Source organism: Phyllobates terribilis, unplaced genomic scaffold (genome assembly GCF_046119375.1).
Source record: "Phyllobates terribilis strain yellow unplaced genomic scaffold, ASM4611937v1 Scaffold_9__5_contigs__length_417890890, whole genome shotgun sequence".
NCBI classification, from domain to species: Eukaryota; Metazoa; Chordata; class Amphibia; order Anura; family Dendrobatidae; genus Phyllobates; species Phyllobates terribilis.
In genome coordinates, this window is record NW_027362769.1 from 26,679,239 (window position 1) to 26,702,714 (window position 23,476).

General features: G+C 43.4%; 1 protein-coding gene across 2 annotated transcripts in view; it reads left to right on the forward strand.

Moving 5' to 3' along the window:
- The window catches only part of PLEKHM3 (pleckstrin homology domain containing M3), a 348,977-nt gene that overhangs the window by 213,371 nt on the left and 112,130 nt on the right, over nt 1-23,476 (forward strand). For both annotated transcript variants that reach the window (XM_073646341.1, XM_073646340.1), the window contains exon 6: nt 6,790-6,853. In XM_073646341.1, the coding sequence (XP_073502442.1) occupies nt 6,790-6,853 (64 nt within the window). The remainder of the gene's footprint in view (nt 1-6,789; nt 6,854-23,476) is intronic.

Below are 23,476 nucleotides of genomic sequence, written 5' to 3' on the forward strand. Positions count from 1 at the left end.
CTACTATTGGTATTGCGGCGCAGAGACTAGCTCTCTGCGCCATGATACATTTCAGTTGAATGTGCGTCCGTACAGACAGACTAGTACCCCATTTTATTCTTGGGAAGACACAATATTTTAAAACGTATCTAAGGCCTCGAAGTTCCCCATACAAATTTGCTAATAGCTTTGTTGAGATGGAATAAAAAGGTCTGAGGAACGCTGGCAGGAACGGTCTGGAATATATGAAGAAGTTTTGGCAAAATATTCATTTTGATCACATTAAGGCTATGTGCCCACGATGCAGAAATTCTCCGGATTTTTCCTGAGCGTTTATGCATCTCCCTGGCAGAAAAAACGCATGCGGATTGTACATGCGGATTGTACATGCGTTTTCCTGCCAGGGACATGCGGATGTGAAGCGTTCTTCACATGCATTTTCGCATGCGGGTTGACAAGCGCTTTCCAAACGATTTTAGCATCACTTGGAAAGTGCTTGACAACTTAGTCACACTGTATAAATCCATGCAACCGGCAAAACGACAAAAAGAGTTTGTTCAAGGATGGGGATATAATTTAACCGATACAGATCGCCATGTTCCCTGGATTTGTGTACCCAGGTACTTAATTGAGTTTATCTGCCACTTAAAGGGAAAGTTAGAAATTAGTCTTTGTGTCAGTTCAGCATTAAAAATTATGTTCATGCCTTTTTGTTAGGGCAGTTAGAATTGTTTACATGGCCGAAATATACGAATTCCTTTTTTATAGAGGGAAATGAGATCATTGGGTTTGAAATAGAATTGCTTTTATTTATTTATTATGCCGTTCCTCGAGCGGTATAAGTGATTAGATTACTTTATTCTTCGGGTTGGTGCGATTACAGCCAGCGATACCAGATTTATATCGCGTTTTTATGATTGACAGCTGTCACACACTAAAAAACCCTTTTTTGCTTGTTGCAAAGACTAGTTTTTGCATCCCCATATTTTGAGAGCTATAATTTTTCCATATTTCGGCCGACAGGGTCATGTAAGTTCTTTATTTTTTGTGAACAAGTTGACGTTTTTATTGGTCCCATTTTCGGGGACATGACATTTTTTGATCGCTTCCTATTCCAATTTTTGGGGGCAGAATAAACAAAATCCAACAATTCAGGAATTGTTTTTTTTAGTCTTTTTTTATGCTGTTCCGTGTGTGGTAAAATTGATAAGGCAGCTTTATTATTCGGGTCAGTACGTTTACAGCGATACTACATTTATATAATTTTTTTATGTTTTGGCCGTTACACAATAAAAACTATTTTATAGAAAAAATAATTTTTTTTGCATCGCTTTATTCTGAGAGCTGTAACTTTTTTATTTTTCAGCTGATGGAGCTTTATGGCGGCTTTTTTTGCGAGACAGGATGATGTTTTCAGCAGTTCAGTTACATCTCTGAGAATACAGAGTGGCGGCTGTAACTGTGCCCCCGGCCCTGACTGACTCTGGCTCTGCATTAGGGCCGGCTGTCATTCAGGGCCGGGGGCACAGTTACAGCCGCCGCTCTGAGTCAGAGCAGTGACTGAACCCACACAGCACTGCCCCCTTGACTGGAAGCCAGACGTTGTCAGGGAAATAAAGTTAATTTTCTCCCCACATCGTTCGGCTACGTGCATGCATCGGATAGGTTAGTAACACTATTAATCTGCAGATATACTCCATATCTTCAGGCTAATAACGTTTTTTTCTGGTGACAGGTTCCCTTTAAGTTCCAACATCTGAAGCCTTGTTGGGACTCAGGTATAGTCAGATTACAATATAACAAAATACAGGAGCATGATCTGACCATATAGCAGTTCCTATCTGGGATGTGGGTTGCCATGTAAGCAAGTGATGGCTAATTCAGATGTAATTAACAGTTGTGGTCAGCAGGGCTGTGGAGTTGGTAAGTCAAACCACCGACTGAGACTCCTCAGTTTCTCTGACTCCACAGCCCGGCCTCACTACTGAGCGTTTACATAAAGTGCAGCACAGATTCATCTCAACTGAAAGCTGAGATCCTTAGATCAGGAACAGAACAGACATTTATAGGACATTTCAGAACTTTCCCAAATTCTTATGAAAATATTTACAGCACATCCTGATTGTACTACTGTTCCCAATTTATTATATGTTTTAGGAGTCTGAGTCGGTCCATTTTATACCGACTCCACCAAACTGAACACCGAGTCCGACTCCACAACTCCAAATCCGACTCCACAGCCCTAGTGGTCAGGTCCTGCTGCGTAATCCTATGCAGTGACGGGAGAATACTGAATACATAATAGAACATCTTTTTAAGCATAAACACCTCCACAGACATATTATAACTGCTATATAGCCATAACTTTCTCCTTTTTAAGTACATGCATATCACCACAGACCTTTATGGACACTTAGGTTGATATATTGGCCCATGCATTTCTATGAATCCTATAGATATAGTAAAGAAAGCATTTAATTTATGCAGAGACATGAGGCCAACATAAAGTGATCTGGAATCCAACAAACCACCCCACCACCACTGCCACCTGCTTAGTATAGAAACAATGCTGGTAACTTTTCAGGATAATGAAATTTTGATGATAAGCCAATTATCTGGATTTCTGGACAATCATTTGTCAGATATTACTGTGAATGTGTATATATTTGTGAGGGTTGTGTACAGGTAACCCTTTACCCCTCCATTCACGGACATACAGGGACATCTCTCTTTGAAATCAGACATTAACAAGGTCTATTGTCAGCTATTCTGCATCTATTTCCAACAATTGATTGAACTGTATGGTTTTCTTCATGCTCAATTTACAAGATTCAGCAACATAATAATTGTTTTTCTGACATGGTATATATTTTTTTGTTTGCAGCCCTGGACTGTTTAGTACACCCTTTCAGTGCTCTACTTAAGGTTTTTGAATGAATAATTAGATTATTCAGACGTGTGACAAAGAACCTGGACACTCTTGTTAATGATAGTTAAGCAGTATGCACAGCTCTAGGCAAATAATCCGTTCACAAAATACAATTATACGTTGAAAAATACAGTAAAATCGAATCACTATTGCACAGATATAGCATTGCCTTAAATTGAGGAGATACTCTGTATTACACTGCTATCCATTGGAAGAGTCTGGCCGGCCTGCTGCAGACATGTTTTCTATAACGCCAAGATACTGATCTCGCAATGACATTGATTACCACTTCTGTCTGCCTCTGTCTGCTTAGTATGTCAAAATATAATAAGACCATAAGAGCCATATGTGTATAATAAAAATGTGACTGAGTGGAAAACAAGTGATTCTTCTTGTTGAGGGAACATCATCTTTGGGGTTTTTTATTTGCTTCTGTTGTCTTTTTTGGTTTGAGGATTTTCATTTATTTAATAGTCATTTAAATCTGTAAATTACATACAAGTAGAGAATTTGGTCACCTCTTCTAATAAAATGAGATCAGTCACAGCCATGCTAATTGAACGAGGCAAGATGCCAAACCATCAGCCATAGCCATAACCTTCTGCTTTTCTAACACTGCATTAATGGTAAGTGCCGAAATTGTAGTACCAATGTGAAAAGTGCATGTCCAGGAGCAATGGGCAAGGTTCACATGTTTTGGGTTTTTTAAATGTTTTAAAGTGGGTTTCTTTATGTGTTTTAAGAAACGCCAACAGTATGAAGCTTTCTTTTTAATAACATAATTTTTATCTGCATTTTATTGCTATTTATTAAACTAAAAAACTTTCATAACCACAGCAGGCTGCATTTGTTAAAAATGTAACTGACCTCAAAAGTGGCACTAAGACAAAGTGCCCCCAACCCTCTTGAACAGAAGCCAAAAACATACAGTGAAAGCACCACTCCAGCTCTTGTTGTTTTTTTTTCAAGCACTGGAGTGGCGCTTTAACTGTAAGCCTCCTGCCCCCGTTCTTATACTCACCTTCCGGCATCTTCACCTTTTTTCCGACTCCGCTCTGTTCCTGCGGCACCATCTTGTGCCCGTCATTTCTGACTGGCCGGAAGTCAAAAGTTTCATCACAAGAGCTCAAATCAAGTCTATGAGAGCCAGAACGAGGTCAGAACAAGATTCTCTTAGACTTGTATTGAAAAGTGACCTCCGCGCCATTCCATGAAACACTGGAGCTGCCCGCAGGTCACTTTACTTTTCGTAGGAGACCGACGTGAGCAACTCTGGAAAAGGATGAAGGTGGCGGCAGCTGAGTATGAGACTGGGCAGGGGACTAACATTTAAAGCATCACTCCAGCAGTGCAATAAAAAAAACCGATGGAGTGATAAATTAATCGATTTGTGTGAACACACAAACTGGGTGTAAACTGGAACAAAATAGCAATTAATAATGCATTAAAGGGGTTTTCCCACGAACAAAGTACACTTTAATATAATCTTGGAATAAAAATAAGCTCCACAACTGGATGTCTTAAAAAAATGTTCCTGTTCTGAGATAACCTTATAAATGTGCCCCTGCTGTGTACTGTGTAATGGCTGTGTCTGACCGTACAGGAACATGGTCTGATCATTCCACATCTCCTGGGCAGGGGAGGGAGCAAAAGAGAGTATACAGACATTACAACATGGGATCACAAATTATTCTTTTTGTGAGGTAAAACTTTTCACTGCCTGTTTTTCAGCAATGTTTTACCTGAAAAAAAGAATCCGTTGTCCTGCTCTCCTATCTTTATACTTTCTTTTCGTCCTCTCCCGCCTAGGAGCTGTGGTATGATCAGACCATGTTCCGGCACGGTCAGACACGGCAATTACACAGTACACAGCAGGGGCCCATTTATAAGATTATCTCAGCGGAGGAAAAAATTTTAATTATTATTATTCAAATATTTATTGATTAAAATGTTGATTGAAATTAACTTTGTTCGTGGGAAAACCCCTTTAAATGGCTTTCTATTTTGTGGCTTTTACACCCAGTCTGTTGAGTTTTGCAGACAAAGTAAGCAAAGTTATTGAGCCTTTTGGATACAAAATTTCACCATTTTATTAGTACAGCTTAAAAGGTTCCCGGTACAATAAAATCTTGCACCAAGGCAAAAACCGATATGTTTCAAGCATAGAACTTTTTTGGTTATAAAACATCACCGATTGATTAGTGCAACTTTAAAGCTTCAAGGTACATTCAAAATATTGCATCAGGTCAAAAAACTATGCATTTCGAACATAAAAATGTCCTTAATTATAGTATGACTGTCCAAAACGCGCATGGTATGTCTAAGGACATTGTGTCCAAAACACATCAGTTTTTGCCTTGATGCTAAATTTTTTATGTACCTGGAACATTTTAAGCTATACTAATAAATTAGGGAAGTTTATATCCAAATGACTGGATACTTTCATTTGCTTTGTCTGCATCTGAAGCCAAGCAAGGACTTTTACTTCCTGTGCGATGGATTTTTTACAGCTAATCGAAGCTGATGAACCCTGTACTTTGTGCTTTTCTTGTGGAGTTTTGTGGCGCCACTTTCTTGGTGTTTTTTTTGTGTGTAGTACTCTGTTTTTAATATTAAAATGAAAGCTTTTTTGGTAAGGCATACCGTATTTTTTGGACTATAAAACACAGCGGACCATAAGACGCACCCCAAATTTTGGGGTGGAAGATAGGAAAAAAAATATTTTTTATAAGATGGGGTCCGTCTTATAGTCTGATTAGGTATCTTACCTGGGGGGTGGTGGAGCAGGAGGCAGGGTCCTTCAGGAAACTGGCCCGGCGAAAGTGGAGGAATGCTGCGGACCCTGGATACATGAAGCCGGTGCTCCAGCAGCAGTGAGTTGTGGTGATGGTGGAGCAGGATCGCAGGTCCCTCCGTTCCCTGCCTCAGGAACCCGGCGGCAGCAGAAGAGGTGAGATGCCGGTGTCTGGCTGGGGCCTGTATCCTGCCCGGGGCCTGTGGACTTGCTGAGGCCTGTGGACCTGCCTGGGGCCTGTGGACCTGCCTGGGACCTGTGGACTTTCTGGTGCCTGGACCTGTGAGCGGCGTCCAGCAGTGAAGCAGAGGAGCCGGGGCCTGTGCCGGGCTGTGAGCGGCATCCGGCGATGCGGCAGAGCAGCGTGTGCGGCTTCCGGTAGCCGGGGCCATCTTCCTGAGGCTGTGATCTACAGGAAAATGGCCGCCGGAACTCCCGGTCGGCGCATGCACCGGCTCTGGCACGCACCGCCAGACACCGCTAACAGCCCGGCAGAGGCCCTGGCTCCTCTGCCTCACCGCCGGACTCCACTCAGCCCGGCACAGGCCCTGGCTCCTCTGCTTCACCACCCGACACTAGCCACTCCAGCACAGGTACAGGCCCCGGCTCCAGCCGCATCTCACCTCTGCCTTTGCCGGGGGACCCTGCGATCCCCCTCCACCACCACCGGTAAAGTAACGTTCGGACCATAAGACGCACCCCCCATTTTCCTTCCAAATTTTGGGGGAAGAAAAGTGCTTCTTATGGTCCGAAAATACTGTATATTAAGGATTCTAGCTCCAAAGGTTTATATGGCAATTTTTGAAGTTCTACATGCAGTATGTTTTAAATGTAACTAGTCATAGTATATCTGGACAGTTTTTGGTTGTCATGAATAAGAGTTGCAGTACTTCTCTAATACTTTAATGATCAAACCAATGCAAGTATTTCAAAATCTAGTGAAAAACCGTACGTCAACTGTTTAGGCTGTGGAAGTGGCAAAAGGGAAGGCCAAATCTGTTTCAGTGGGGACGACTTTGGAATGAGATATTCAACAAACACCTCTTAATATTCACGTAATCTTTGTCTATATTGTCTTTTTTTCCAGAATTTTCCCCCGTGAATATCTTTTTCAGCAAATTCACTTATACTCCCTTGCAGACCTGCAACAGGTACTTTTTATCAATTTATTTTGAGTTGCTTTTAATGTGACATATTATCATGAAGTTTGTTTTCCATTTAAAATAACCAATTTGATGGACTAATAGATCATTAGAAGAAATGAGCCAGATACTTTGAAATTCATAGTTGCCAGATTCGCATTTTCTAAATTTATAACTTTTGGACCAGTAATCCCTCTTTTGGGGCAAATGCCTGACATGCCATTGTTTATACACACCTAGTGTCCACAGAAGAAGCCATGACTTTTTCAGCTCCTCCCGCAAAGCGGCATATACATTACGGCGCCGCAATCGCACCGTTCAGCAACACCCACGATCGGTGCGAGCACCGATCGCGGGCATTTGACCCGTAATGCCGTTGTCAATAGTGACAGTGACATCGCAGGGCATCGCACAGGGAGTAAACTCCCTGTCTCCTTCCATCAGCACAACGCGATAAAAAGTAAAGTTAATAAAAATATTTTAAAAAATCACAAAATAAAAAGCAGAAAAAAAAGATATTATTCCAATAAATACATTTATCTGTTTTAAAAAAAAATTACCAAAAAAAAAGTAAATATATTTGGTATCACAGAGTCCGGAACAAGCCGATCTATAAAACTGTTCCATTAGTTAACCCCTTCAGTGAACACCATAAAAAAATGAATGAAAAACAAGGCAAAAAACTATACTTTATCATCATACCGCCGAACAAAACGTGGAATAAAACGCGATCAAAAATACGAAGGTAAATAAAAAATGGTATCGCTGAAAACGTCATCTTGTCCCGCAAAAAACAAACTGCCATACAGCTCCGTCAGCGGAAAATTAAAAAAGCTTTCAGAATAAAGCGATGCAAAAATAATTCTTTTTTCTATAAAATAGTTTTTATTGTGTAAAGGCGCCAAAACATAAAAAATATATAAATGTGGTATCACTGTAATCGCACTGCCCCGAAAAATAAAGCTGCCTTATCAATTTTACCACACATGGAACGGTATGAAAAAATACCCAAAAAACAATTCCTGAATTGCTGGTTTTTGTTCATTCTGCCACCCAAAAAATGGGATAGAAAGCAATCCAAAGATATCATTTGCCTAAAAATGGTACCAATAAAAACGTCAACTTGTCTCGCAAAAAACAAGGCGTCATATGACTGTCAGCAGAAATATGGAAAAAATATAGCTATCAAAATATGGCTATGCAAAAGCTTGTTTTTACAAAAAAAAGCGTATTTTTGTGTGACAGCAGCCAATCATAAAAACCGTGCTTCAGACCGAACCCCCGGTGGAAGATTCCCTATAATGAGGCAAATGGAGACACTGTGGATGCCGTCTGGCCTATGATCCGGCGGTGTGCATCTTTATATTAGGCGTGCCGTCGGCCACAGTTTTGTGCGCTTCTGAAAAGAAGTACGACGCTGAACAAAGGCCAGATGGAGTCCAGAGTAACTCTGCTGCCTCATTATAGTGAATGGACCCCTCGGGGGTTTCATCTGAATCACATCACTCAGAGATTTAGATGTAAACCCCGATATAAGTGCTCAGCGTAGAGCGCGGGATAAATGTGATCCCAACCGTTATAGAAAATGTTCCAGTCCCAAAAAAAGCAAGTCCCCACTCAGGTCCGTCATCTGTTAACAGAAATATAGGGGGCTTCCACGTTACTGGTAGCACAAAGGCTGTGGAAAAACTAAATGGCTCCTCGCCCTCCAAAAGAAGTCCAGCGAATTCTGCGCTCCCAAATCCAAATGTCGCCCTCCCTTCTGAGCTCCATAGTGTGCCTAAACCGCAGTTAGCGTCCACATGTTTGGCATTCCTGCAGCGATGAGAGCCCACCTAATTTATAGGTGCATGTCTCCAAAAGGATGAGCTGGACATTACGTACTGGTCACTACCACATTTTTGTTACTACAACGGCAGTTTGCAATCTTTACTCAGCAACATCCACTGCTGCAGTCCGGCAATTCTGAACCCTAATATGGCTCTTCTTCCCTTCTGAGCTTTGCACTATGCCTCAAAAAGTAGTTTTCAACCACATAAGGGGTATCTGTGTACTGAGGAGAAATTACACAACAAATTTTGGGGTCCCTTTTCTCCTGTTACCCTTGTGAAAATGCAAAATTTGGGACTAAATAATATTCTTGTGGGAAAATTTTAGATTTTTTTTATTTTCACGGCTCAACATTATAAATTTCTATAATGCACCTGGGGTTTGAAGGTGCCCACCACACATCTAGATAAGTCACCCAAGGGGTCTAGTTTCCAAAACGGTGTCACTTGTGCGGGTTTTCCACTGTTTAAGCACATCAGGGGCTCTCCAAACGCGACATGGCGTCCACTAATTATTCCAGCAAATTTTGCATTCAAGAAATCAAATGGAGCTCCTTCCCTTCCAAGCCCTGCAGGGCGCCCAAACAGTAGTTTTCCTCCACATATTGGGTATCATCGTACTCAGGAGTAATTGCACAACAAATTGCATGGTGCAATTTCTCCTGTTACCTTTATGAAGATGCAAAATTTGGTGATAAAAAACATTTGTGTGGGAAAAATGTGATTTTTTGATTTTCATGGCTCAACATAATAAACTTCTGTGAAGCACCTGTGGGTTGAAGGTGCTCAGTACACATCTATACAAGTTTCCTGAGGGGTCTAGTTTCGAGAATGGTGTCACTTGTGGGTAGCTTCCACTGTTTAGGCACATCAATGGCTGTCCAAACACGACATGGCGTCCGCTAATTATGCCAGCAAATGTTACATTCAAAAAGTCAAATGGCACTCGTTCCCTTTTGAACCCTGCCGTGTGACCAAACAGTGGTTTTCCCCCACACATAGGGTATCAGTATGCTCAGGAGAAATTGCACAACACATTTTGGGGTCCATTTTCTCCTGTTACCCTTGTGAAAGTAAAAAAAATTGGGTCTAAAGTTAAATTTTTGTGAAAAAAGTTAAATGTTTATTATTTCCTTCCACATTCCATTAATTCCTGTGAAGCACCTGGGGTTAATAAACTTCTTGAATGTGGTTTTGAGCACCTCGAGGGGTGCAGTTTTTAGAATGTTGCCACTGTTGGGTATTTCCTGTCATATAGACCCCTCAAAGTCACTTCAAATGTGATCCCTAAAAAATGTTTTTGTAAATTTTGTTGTAAAAATGAGAAATCGCTGGTCAACTTTTAACCCTTATAACTTCCTAAAAAAAAAATAGTTTCCAAAATTGTGCTGATGTAAAGTAGACATATAAGATATGTTATTTATTAACTAAAGTTTGAAATGTCAAAAAAAATTCAAATTTCCAATTTTTTCACAAATAAATGGAAGTCATATTAAAGAAATTTTACCACTATCATGAAGTACAATATGTTGCGAAAAAAACAGTCTCAGAATCACCAGGATCCGTTGAAGCGTTCCAGAGTTATTACCTCATAAAGTGACACTGGTCAGAACTTGGCCTGGTCATTAACTTGAAAACAGGCTTCGGTGTGAAAGGGTTAATAGGCTGTGGTTTAAAAAATTATTCCTTATTGGAACGCAATAACTGGTTTGGTGTTTGTAAACTGAAGAAGACAATGGCTTGGCTTCTTATAGCCGTCAAAAAAATAATTACCGTATATACTCGAGTATAAGCCGAGTTTTTCAGCACCTTTTTTGTGCAGAAAAAGGCCCCCTCAGCTTATACTCGGGTATATACCCGAGTATATAGAATTTCTGCTGGTGGATAGTTGTGGGGGGGGTAGCGGCGGCGGAGGAGCGGGCTGCGGCGGAGGAGCAGGGCACACACAGCAGCCTCTGCTGCAGCTACCACGTGTGCCCGCTGCTAAAGGGATATGAATATACCCTCTTCTCCACTCCCATGGGCGTGGAGAAGAATGAATATTCATTCTCTTTAGTAGCGGGCACGGAGGAGCTACTAAAGAGAATGCATATTCACTCCTCTCCACACCCATAGTCCTGGCATGGAGTGGAGTGAATATGCCGGCAGCTCACAACAGCGTCTGAGAGCGCATGGCTGTGACGCCATGCGCTGCTCAGATGCTGACATGAGCTGCTGTAGCAGAACAGGACGCAGCGCTGGAGCAGAGGTGAGGAAGGAAGGTGAGTATAAATGTTTATTTTTTATGTGTGCGGTGATGGGGGGCCATGTATACCAGGATTGGGGGATGAGGGGGCCATACATACCAGGATTGGGGGATGAGGGGGCCATGCATACCAGGATTGGGGGATGAGGGTACCATACATACCAGGATTGGGGTATGAGGGGGCCATGCATAACAGGATTGGGGAATGAAGAGGCCATACATACCAGGATTGGGGGATGAGTGGGCCATGCATACCAGGATTGGAGATGAGGGGTGCCATACATACCAGGATTGGGGGATGAGTGGACTATGCATACCAGGATTTGGGGATGAGGGGACCATGCATACTAGGATTGGGGGATGAGAAGGCCACACATACCAGGATTGGGAGATGAGGGGGCCATGCAGGATTGTGTGATGAGGGGGCCATACATACCAGGATTGGGGGATGAGGAAGCCATACATACCAGGATTGGGCGATGAGGAGGCCATGCATACTAGGATTGGGGGATGAGGGGGCCATACATATCAGGATTGGGGTATGAGGAGGCCATGCATACCAGGATTGGGGGATGAGGAGGCCATACATACCAAGATTGGGGTATGAGGGGGCCATGCAGGATTAGGTGATGATGGTGCCATACATACCAGGATTGGGGGATGAGGAGGCCATGCATACTAGGATTGGGAAATGAGGGGGGCATACATATCAGGATTGGGGGATGAGGGGGCCATGCGTACCAGGATTGGGGGATGAGGGGGCCATGCATACGAGGATTGGGGGATGAGGAGGTCATGCATACCAGGATTGGGGGATAAGGGGGCCATGCATACCAGGATTGGGGGATGAGGGGGCCATGCATACCAGGATAGGGGGATGAGAGGACCATGCATACCAGAATTGGGGGATGAGGGGGCCATACATGCCAGAATTGGGGGATGAGGGTGCCATGCATAACAGGATTGGGGATGAGGGGTGCAATGCATACCAGGATTGGGGATGAGGGGTGCTATACATGCCAGGATTGGAGATGAGGGTGCCATGCATACCTGGATGGGGATGAGGGGGCCATACATACCGGGATTGGGGATGAGAGGGCCATGCATACCAGGATTGAGGATGAGGGAGCAATGCGTACCAGGATGGGGAAATTTACCAGTAGCTGGCTACTGCATTTCCCACCCTAGGATTATACTCGAGTCAATAAGTTTTCCAGTTTTTTTTTTGTAAAATTGCAAACCTCGGCTTATACTCGGGTCGGCTTATACTCGAATATATACAGTATCTCTTTTTCTGGAATAGCAACAGGTTTGGTGTTTCTTCATAATGTGAATAAGCAATTGTAAATAGCCGAGCGTGGGTGACAGGTGCCGGCTGAGGAGACTACTACCCCATCAACCACTGCCTGTTCTCATTGTTAATAGCGAGTTCAGGAGCAGCTGAATGGGAGCAGTAGTCTCTCATCAGCGGCACCTGTGCTGAAAGTAAAAAAAAAAAGTTAACATTAATAAATAAATATTGAAATAAAAGTAAAAAAACACATTATACTCACCTACACCAAGTCCCCGATGTCCTTGTCCCCTGTAAAAAATAAAAAAACACCATATACTCAATTTAACACCTAATCCTTGATGCCCATGTCACCTGTAATAAAGAAAAAATAATAAACCACCATAATCCTCACGTATCCTCCTTGGTCCCGAGTGTCCCACGACGATCTCATGAGTAGAACAGCCACATCGTTAGATGTGACCGCTCTATTCAGCAGCCGGCGATACACTGACAGAAGCATAATCGCTCCAGTCAGTGTATAGCACTAAGTGGCCGGGAATGAGGTCACCCCAGTTCAATCAGCTGATGAGGGTTCGGTGACCTCACTTATGGCACAACTGCTGCTTGAGAAAATTCACACGCAGCAGTGGTGCCGTAAGTGAGGTCACCGGGGCTCATCAGCTGATTGAACTCCACTGACCTCACTCCCGGCAGATCCGATCGCCGTGAGACGCTCAGGATTATGTCATCACGACGGACTGGTGAGGGATATTGTTGTTTTTTATTTTCTGTGTTAGGTGAGTATACTGTGTTTTTTATTTTAAAATAAATATGTAAAAAAATGGTGTGGACTTTTATTTACAATAAAAGACTTTATTCTTGCCGTGTCTTTATTTCCAAACCTTTACTATGGGGTTAGTAATGGGGGCATCTCATAGACTCCTCTCCATTACGAACCTGGGCTTCATGTCAGCTGCTAATTCAAGGCTGACATGAACCCTCAACCCTATTACTCCACTTGCCACCGCACCAGGGCAAGTGGGAAGAGCCAAGGCTAAGCGCCAGATTTGTGGTATCTTAAGGATGCGCTATTTCTTGGGCCTCTGAGGGCTGATATTATTAGCCTTGGAGGGGGCCAGTATCCATGACCCCTTCCCTGACTATTAATATCAGTGCACAGCTGTCTGTTTAGTCTTTGCTGGTTAGATTTTATAGGGGGGCCCTACTTCAATTTATTTTCAGGGGTAACCCTGTAATCCAGCCAGTAAAGGCTAAGCAAACCGCTGTGGACTGTTATTAATAGCCAGGGAACATTTTTGGCTAATAGCCTCTTTACTCGCTAGTAATATCAGCCCACAGTGGCTGGCTTTCACTCTGCTGGTTATGAAAATGACGCGAGAGCACACTCCATTTTTTTTTATTTAATTCTTTATTTTATTTCATAAACTCACCTGCAGCATGTCAATTTCTGTAGCAGAGACGCTAGTCTCCCCTGCCGATTTTGACTGATTGAAATGTCAATATATGCGGTGGATCTTCATTTACTGACAAAACAAGTGCGGCATTAGGAGTAATTGGATTAGGGGTAATGGGATTAGGTGTCGCTGACACCATAGCCTAGCTTTAGTAATGAATAGGTGTCAGCCAGACACCCTTATTACTAAACTGTAAGTAAAGATTTAAATAAACACATACACCGCGAATAAAACGCTTTTTATTTGAAATAAAACAGACACATTCTTTAATCATTTAAATTAACCCAATATACTCACCCCAAGTCTGATGGTAATCCAAGGGTTAAAGCGATGTCCTATGTTTCTTTTTTCAAATATCTTTATTTAGCTCCAAAAACTATTCATTGCTGTACAAAAATGCTTAAAAAAAAGCATGCACAAACTCACGTTTTTTAGCAGCGTTTTTGCTGCTAAGAGATGCAGAAACCTTGCATTTTCCAGGACGTCCCTCCTGACAGCACCATCAGGGGGTCGTCCTTCATATCCTTGATAGGGTCAGGAAACACACAAGAGGTTAAAAGGCCACTCCCTCCACCCCAACTCCAGTGTTTTTCCTGTCCCTGTCAGGGACGGACACAGAAATGGAATACTCACGTGTACCAGGAGCTGGAGTTCTTGAAGCCGGACGCAGGAGGATCAGTACGCGATCCTCGCATTCCTCCCCTTCCTTCTGCCATGGTACGGAGGCCGAGACCTCACTGAAACCAGGGGTCCCTCAGCTTTTGTCCGGTAGGAGCAGAGACTCCCAAGGAAGAACCGTCTCCCCCGCAAAGGGGGCTCTGGGTTACGGCGGCTGCAGCCCTGCGCACAGCCCCAGCGTTCGCCTTAAGATGGCGAATGCTGCACTTCTGGTTACAGAGGGAACGATACGCGAACCTCTAGTAACTAGCGTGTGTTCCACGGTGGAACGCTCTTCTGGTTTATTTGAAAAAAATGTCGCCAAACTGAAAATTAAAGGAGAAACGCCGTTTTTTCTGACAATGCAGATGGAAGACAGGTGAGAAATGCTATTTAAAGAGGGGGATGGGACTAAGGTTATCAGTCAACCAGATCACCAGTAATGGCAGAGCTAACCACTGGTCGCTCTGATACTCCGGCTGAACCTCTAATCCAAGTAAGTTTGCTGAATGATTCCCCACTTGTCACCTGTTCCCATATGTCTGTGGTAGTAAATGTCTTGTGTCATTATAGGACAAGGAAGCGCCTAAAAAAGACACGATGACATCAGCTCCTAAGAAAAGGAGATGCGCCATCTGTAACAAGAAACTACCGGACACGTACCGGAAACAGTTATGCTCTACCTGTAGTGCAAAAGTTGTTAAAGAAGAACATTCCTCCTTCATGTCAGATTTAAGGGCCATAGTAAGAGAGGAAGTGCAGAGCACAGTCACAGACTTAGTCTCTCCGCAAGCTCCTCAGGGTGCTCCCCGTCAGAAAAGGCCACTTCAGGAGTTGGAGTCCAGCTCTGGGGAGGAGGAGTTGTTGGATTTCTCTGACCCTGATCAGGATAGGGAAGGATCTATCACCAACCCCCCAGATGAAAAGATGCAGTGAGGAACACTATGCAGATAGAAGACACTTACCAATCCTCATCTGTACAAGATGAGATGTTTGGGGGGTTAAAGACCCGCAGGAATAAGGTATTCCCCGTTAATAATCACATTAAAGCAATGATTCTGGAAGAGTGGGAGGACGTAGAGAAGAAGCTAGTCATTCCCAGAAGCTTCAAAACTCGCCTGCCATTCGAACCAGAAGATATAAAATTATGGGAATAGACCCCAAATATTGATATCCCGATAGCCAGGGTAGCGAGAAAAACATCTATCCCATTTGAGGACTCGTCATGTTTAAAGGATGCGATGGACAGGAAGGCAGACAGTCTCCTCAAAAAAACCTGGGAAACCTCTGCGGCAATAATAAAAGCCAATATTTCGTTAAGGGCATACAATAAATGGACTGAAATAGAGAAGTTATGGCTGGCTCCCACTCATCCAAACACCCTGCTTTGGACCAACTGCCTGTTGTAAAACAATATTTTACCTCACAAAATGAATCCTCTGTGATCCCCTGCTATAATATCTGTATACTCTTTTGCTTCCTCTCCTGCCCAGGACCTAGGTCAGACACAGCCAATTTTTAAAATGAACTTTTGTTCGTGGGAAAACCCCTTTGAGACAGTGTTCCTAGTCGCAATAACCACAGCCAGACGGATCGGGGAGATTCAAGCATTCTCAATCAAAGACCCATACCTGAAATGCCTAGATGATTGTATTATCCTCAGGTTAGACCCAGCTTTTTTACCAAAAGTAGTTACCCCTTTCCATAGGAATCAGGAGGTGGTCCTCCCCTCCTTTTGTCAGGACTATAAGAATGATCAAGAATTAACCTTCCACTCACTAGATGTTAGGAGGGTAGTTCTGCAGTACTTATAGGTCACGAAGGACTGGCGTATACATACCAACCTGTTCGTACAGTTTGGGGGAAAACAATAAGGGGAAGAAAGCAACAAAATCAACATTGGCATGATGGGTCACATCAGTAATAAGTCTGGCCTATTCATCTGAAGGGAAATCCCCTCCAGAATATATTAGAGCCCATTCTACCAGGGCTATGTCCACATCATGGGCAGAAAGAGCAGGGGCATCGGTGGAACAAATCTGCAAAGCGGCAACTTGGACAAATCTGAGCACCTTCTGCAAACATTATAAATTGGACATTCTATCAGGTCAAAAAATGGCCTTTGGAAAGAAGGTCCTCCAGGCAGTGGTCCCACCCTAAAATGTATACTCTGGTATTCTCCTGATAGTGATGTCAGGAGGGACGTCCTGGAAAGTAGGCATTAGACCTACCGGTAATAGGGTTTCCAGGAGGCCCTCATGACAGCACCCATTATATTCTCCCTAAATATTCCTAAACGGCTATGTGAAGTTAACATGCATTGTAGAAAGGCAAATAAAATAGAGTTGCATCCATCCTGGTGTGGTACTTGAAAAATCACTGGAGTTGGGGTGGAGGGAGGGGCCTTTTAACCTCTTGTGTTTTTCCTGTCCCTAACAAGGATATGAAAGAAGACCTCCTGATGGTGCTGTCATTAGGGACTCCTGGAAGCCCTATTACCAGTATGTGTAATGCCTTTTGCTGCCAAGAGATGCAGGAACCTTGCAGAAGTTTCTGCAATCAAATACTCAACATGCACACATAGCGTGATGTCCCATATTTCTTTTTTCAAATATCTTTATTTAGCTCCAAAAAGCATTCATTGCTGTGCAAAAACGCTTAAAAAAGCGCATGCAAAAAACGCATTCAAAAACGCGCATTTTTTCAACAGCGTTTTTGCTGCCAAGAGATGCAGAAACCTTGTAGAAGTTTCTGCAAACAAATACTCAACATGCACGTCTGCAAGGTTTCTGCATCTCTTGGCAGCAAAAACGCTGCTGAAAAAACACGTTTTTGCATGCTTTTTTTAGCATTTTTGTAGAGCTTTTTGTAATGCTTTTTGGAGCTAAATAACGATATTTAAAAAAGAAACGTGGGGCATCTTATGTTGAGTACGTGATTGCAGAAACTTCTACAAGGTTTCTGCATCTCTTGGCAGCAAAAACGCTGTTGAAAAAGCGTGCGTTTTTGCCGTGTTTTTTGCATGTGTTTGTTTAAGCGTTTTTGTACAGCAATGAATGCTTTTTTGAGCTAACTAAAGATATTTGAAAAAAGGATCATGAAACATCATGCTATATGTGCATGTTGAGTATTTGATTGCAGAAACTTCTGCAAGGTTTCTGCATCTCTTGGCAGCAAAAACGCTTTTTTGCCGCTTTTTTAAGCATTTTTGTACAACAATGAATAGTTTATGGAGCTACATAAAGATACAGTACAGACCAAAAGTTTGGACACACCTTCTCATTTAAAGATTTTTCTGTATTTTCATGACTATGAAATTTGTACATTCACACTGAAGGCATCAAAACTATGAATTAACACATGTGGAATTATATACTTAACAAAAAAGTGTGAAACAACTGAAAATATGTCTTATATTCTAGGTTCTTCAAAGTAGCCACCTTTTGCTTTGATGACTGCTTTGCACACTCTTGTCATTCTCTTGATGAGCTTCAAGAGGTAGTCACCGGAAATAGTTTTCACTTCACAGGTGTTCCCTGTCAGGTTTAATAAGTGTGATTTCTTGCCTTATAAATGGGGTTTGGACCATCAGTTGTGTTGTGCAGAAGTCTGGTGGATACACAGCTGATAGTCCTACCGAATAGACTGTTAGAATTTGTATTATGGCAAGAAAAAAGCAGCTAAGTAAAGAAAAACGAGTGCCCATCATTACTTTAAGAAATGAAGGTCACTCAGTGCGAAAAATTGGGAAAACTTTGAAAGTGTCCCCAAGTGCAGTTGCAAAAACCATCAAGCGCTACAAAGAAACTGGCTCACATGAGGACCGCCCCAGGAAAGGAAGACCAAGAGTCACCTCTGCTTCTGAGGATGTTTATCCGAGTCACCAGCCTCAGAAATCGCAGGTTAGCAGCAGCTCAGATTAGAGACCAGGTCAATGCCACACAGAGTTCTAGCAGCAGACACATTTCTTCAACAACTGTTAAGAGGAGACTTTGTGCAGCAGGCCTTCATGGTAAAATAGCTGCTAGGAAACCACTGCTAAGGACAGGCAACAAGCAGAAGAGACTTGTTTGGGCTAAAGAACACAAGGAATGGACATTACATCAGTGGAAATCTGTGCTTTGGTCTGATGAGTCCAAATTTGAGATCTTTGGTTCCAACCACCGTGTCTTTGTGTGACTCAGAAAAGGTGAACGGATGGACTCTACATGCCTGGTTCCCACCGTGAAGCATGGAGGAGGAGATGTGATGGTGTGGGGGTGCTTTGCTGGTGACACTGTTGGGGGTTTATTCAAAATTGAGGGCATACTGAACCAACATGGCTACCACAGCATCTTGCAGCGGCATGCTATTCCATCCGTTTTGCGTTTAGTTGGACCATCATTTATTTTTCAAAAGGACAATGACCCCAAACACACCTCCAGGCTGTTTAAAGGCTATTTGACCAAGAAGGAGAATGATGGGGTGCTACGCCAGATGACCTGGCCTCCACAGTCAACAGACCTGAACCCAATCGAGATGATTTGGGGTGAGCTGGGCCGCAGAGTGAAGGCAAAAGGGCCAACAAGTGCTAAGCATCTCTGGGAACTCCTTCAAGATTGTTGGAAGACCATTTCCGGTGACTACCTCTTGAAGCTCATCAAGAGAATGCCAAGAGTGTGCAAAACAGTCATCAAAGCAAAAGGTGGCTACTTTGAAGAACCTAGAATATAAGACATATTTTCAGTTGTTTCACACTTTTTTGTTAACTATATAATTCCGCATGTGTTAATTCGTAGTTTTGATGCCTTCAGTGTAAATGTACAATTTTCAAAGTCATGAAAATACAGAAAAATCTTTAAATGAGAAGGTGTGTCCAAACTTTTGGTCTGTACTGTATTTGAAAAAAGAAACGTGTCACATCGCTTTAACCCTTGGAGTACCGTCAGACTTGAGGTGAGTATATTGGTTTAATTTAAATGATTAAAGGATGTGTCTGTTTTTATTTCAAATAAAGTGTTTTATTCTCGGTGTATGTGTTTATTTAACTTTTTACTTACAAGTTTAGTAATGAGGGTGTCTGGCTGACACCTATTCATTACTAAAGCTAGAGCTTTATGTGAGCGACACCTAATCCCATTACCCCTAATCCCATTACTCCTAAGGCCCCACTTGTTTTGTCAGTACATGCGGATCCACCGCATGTATTGACATTTCAATCAGTCAAAATCTGCAGCGGAGACTAGCATCTCCGCTACAGAAATTGACATGATGCGAGTGAGTTTATGGAATAAAATTAAGAGTTAAATTAAAAAAATGGCGTGGGCTCCCGCATCATTTTCATAACCAGCAGAGGGAAAGCCAACCACTGTGGGCTGATATTACTAGCCGGGGAAGGGGCCATTAGCTAAAACTGTTCCTTGGCTATTAATAACAGCCCACAGCTGTATGCTTAGCCTTTACTGGCTAGATTACAGGGGCCCCCTGAAAAAAATTGACTTAGGGTCCCCCTATCAAATCTAACCAGCAAAGACTAAACAAACAGCTGTGAACTGTTATTATTAGCCAGGGAAGGGGCCATGAATACTGGCCCCCTCCAAGGGTGGTAATATCAGCCCTCAGCGACCCCAGAAATGGTGCATCCTTAAGATGCACCAAATCTGGTGCTTAGCCACGGCTCTTCTCACTTGCCGTGGTGCAGTGGCAAGTGGGGTAATAGGGTTGGGGTTCATGTCAGCCTTGTATTAGCAGCCGACATGAAGCCCAGGTTTGTAATGGAGAGACGTCTATTAGACACCCATTAGTAACCCCATAGTAAAGGTTTGTAAATAAATAAAGGCAAGAATAAAGTCTTTTATGGCAAATAAAAGACCACACCATTTTTTACATATTTATTTAAAAATCAAAACACAGTTATACTTCCCAAAAGCCTAATCCGCTGAAGCCATTGTCATCTGTAAAAAACAGAAAATAAGAAACAGCCATATCCCTCACCTGTCCGCCGTGATGACATAATCCAGAGTGTCCCTCGGCGATCAGATCATTTGTAGGACAGTCACATCAGCAGTTACTGATGTGGCTGCTCTACAAGACAGCAGGCTATACATTGACACAGAAGTATAATCACCCCTTTGTCAGTGTATAGTGCTAAGCTGCTGGGAGTGAGATCACCGGAGTATATGGTGTGTTTTACAGGGGATGAGGGCATCAGGGCCTTGGTGTAGGTGAGTATAATGTGTTTTTTTTTTATTTCAATATTTATTAATTTTACCTTTTTTGTTTTTTTACCTTTAGCACAGGCACCCACTGATGAGAGACTACCGCTCCCATCCAGCGGCACCTGCGCTCGCTATTTACAATGACAGCAGGCGTCAGCTGATGGGGGTAGTAGCCTCATCAGCCAGTGCTTGTGACCCACGGTAAGCTTTTTACCGCAGGTGACAGTCACAGCTGTGGGATCATGCTGATAGCGTGATCCCGAAGCGCTCTGACCGCGGTAGCGATGTTACCGCTAATCAAAGCCTGTGTTTCCCACGCTGTCACGCAGATGACCGCGTGGGAAACCAGGGATGTTCGGGGCCCCCATTCATGTGAATGGGGTCGGTGTTCGGGTTCGGGTACTGTTCTGGTTACCAAACTCCAACTATTAATAAACTTTTTGTCGTTCTGCTGAACCCGCGGGACCCGAACCGTAAAGGGTTTGCCCATCACTAATTGTTATCACATGTTTGATGTAATTGGTTACTTATATTCCTGACTATACTCCTACGCAATCTCTGACTTTGTATAAGCGTACCCAAAAGAATTGATGCTGTTTTGAAGGCAAAAAGTTGTCACACCAAATATTGATCTAGATTTCTTCTTTACATTTGGTTAATTTATGAAAATAGATTAAAATATAACCTTTAATTCTAATTTCTTAAAAATAAACGTATCCATGAAAAGGTCATCCGTCCTAAAGTGCAAATAATTAGTGCCACAAGTTCTAAAGTGCAAGACATATAAAATAATGATACATACAACCATATTTGAACAGTGGCCTCTTCAGGGACCCAAGCCCTATGTAAACAGTAGCCAGTCACAATTTCTAATTGTTGTGTATTTTAATAAATGTAGGAGATGGGTTTATGGGCGTCAATAGGCAATATCAAGGAGAGACCATATCATGCAGTTACTCATTTCTCAAAAAATGGAACAATCTTACCTTTTGAAGTCTCAGCTAGCATAGAGAAACAACCCAAATCACTCCAAGACTATGTCCATATGATACCCATGTATCCGTGTATTGTGTATTGGAACATGACTCCCTACACGTTTCTTCTTGTTTCAGACTCATAAGGGGAGATTCAAGGTTGGTATGTCGCTAAAGAACACACCATGCTCACTATACCATGTCACTGGTCTCAAAAAACCTAGCACAGCTTGTGGAGGAAGACTCACCTATTTAAATGCAGTCTGACTGCGCTATTGCCTGGCAGTCGCGTCACTTCCGGGCCCGCCATCATCACTTCCGGTTCATGGAACCCAAGTCCCGCGGACAGTGTATGGGGGGGGGGGCATGGACAGTACCATTGTGTACACAAAGGGGACATCACTATGCAGGGGATCGCTGCTGGGGCATATCTGCAGGTATACAAGAGAGTAGCAGACAGCAAGCTGTATACATGTCTGTGGTGGATGATTAGCTGCGAATGGGCTGATTTTTATTATCACTGATGTTGGTGCTGAGAGGTGGGCTGGATTATGGACGTGGGGACTAGTGCATAGTAAATCCAAAATGAATATCGCTGGCGCAGAGGGGTGGGCGGAATTATGGGCGTGGGGAACAGTACATATTCGTTTTGGATTTACATATGGTTGACCAGCAGGCACGCGGCTGTAAATTCTCCAGTGCTTTTAGCAAGAAAATCGAAGAAGCAACAGCAATAAAAGTAACATACTCTGAAAGTTCTGCCCAAGCCCTATGTCAGGATACCATTAGTATCATACTAAAAATCACCTGACAGATTCCCTTTAAAGAGAAGAAGGTGGAGTAGTAGTCAGAGAATGACAAGCAGTAGATGATAATGATGTCACCAGCCAGATATTAGTTGAAGATGTAGTCTGGCTACCAGAAAGACAAGCACAAGCAGAAAGAAGAGAATCCTCTCTCTGTCTAGATTTACAAAAAATGTCTGCTTCATTTCCTACTTCGGCTTTTATATAAGCTTTGATAGTCCCTCTTGATTAGCTGTGCTATATCTTGTGATGTGCTAGTGACGCGCCCCTGGGCCTGTGTCGCGCTGCGTTGCGCACGCGGGAGCTTACCCGGAGCCGGATCTGTTGAGGGTTGTAGTCTCGTGGCGGTGACCCGGTCCGTGCCCAGGGAGTCAAACTGAGCAGCGATGTATCAGCGGTAGATGTTGGACGACTACGCCACCCATTGAGTACAGCTAAGGAGCTGCTGCTGCAGGGCAGACCGCTGAGGCCGGTGGTAGGATTGTGCAGCGTGATAGTATAACCCCCAACGGGAGGGGTATGGCCTCAGGGCAGCCGACGTGGATGATGGGGGTAGCAGGAACCACTCTGAGACGGTACGGTGTAGTTCAGGGTCTTTACTGGTGGCAAAGATAGACCCTCCCGGAGTACTGGCTAGCGATTGGAGCCTGGTCAGTCCTTGAGCAGATGGGATCTCCCCTGGCCAGGCGGAGTTGTAGGCCTCCCAAACTAACTGTACTCTTCTGGCTGCCTTGCTAGAGGCGGGTATAAGTAGCCCACGTCCCTCAGTGTACCGTGTGGTGCTCACCCGTATGGCCGGTGACTCGGGGCCTTCGGGTTTCTTGGCCAGAGGACCTGGAATCCCCTGCCTGACGGATTCTGCTGCTGGGTAGGAGTTAGTCCCCACAGCCTCGGACTCCGGGTCCGGTAAGAAATCTTCTCAGTCAGGGCGAGCTCTGCAGCTGCCAGCCCCTGACTCCTTGTAACACTGCTCCCACAGAGCTCCTGATGTTCTGTTCCTATATTTGCTTCTTTTCTCTGTCTCTACTTCTTCTCTACTCACTAACCCTGCCTCAGCCCTAGGTTTATATAGGGGAAGTTCTTCCCCTCCCAGGACTGGGCAGGAGGTGTGGCATGCATAGGATTCCTGACCAAGAGACCTCCCACCTGCTCTCAGACGTAATATCTCTATCACTG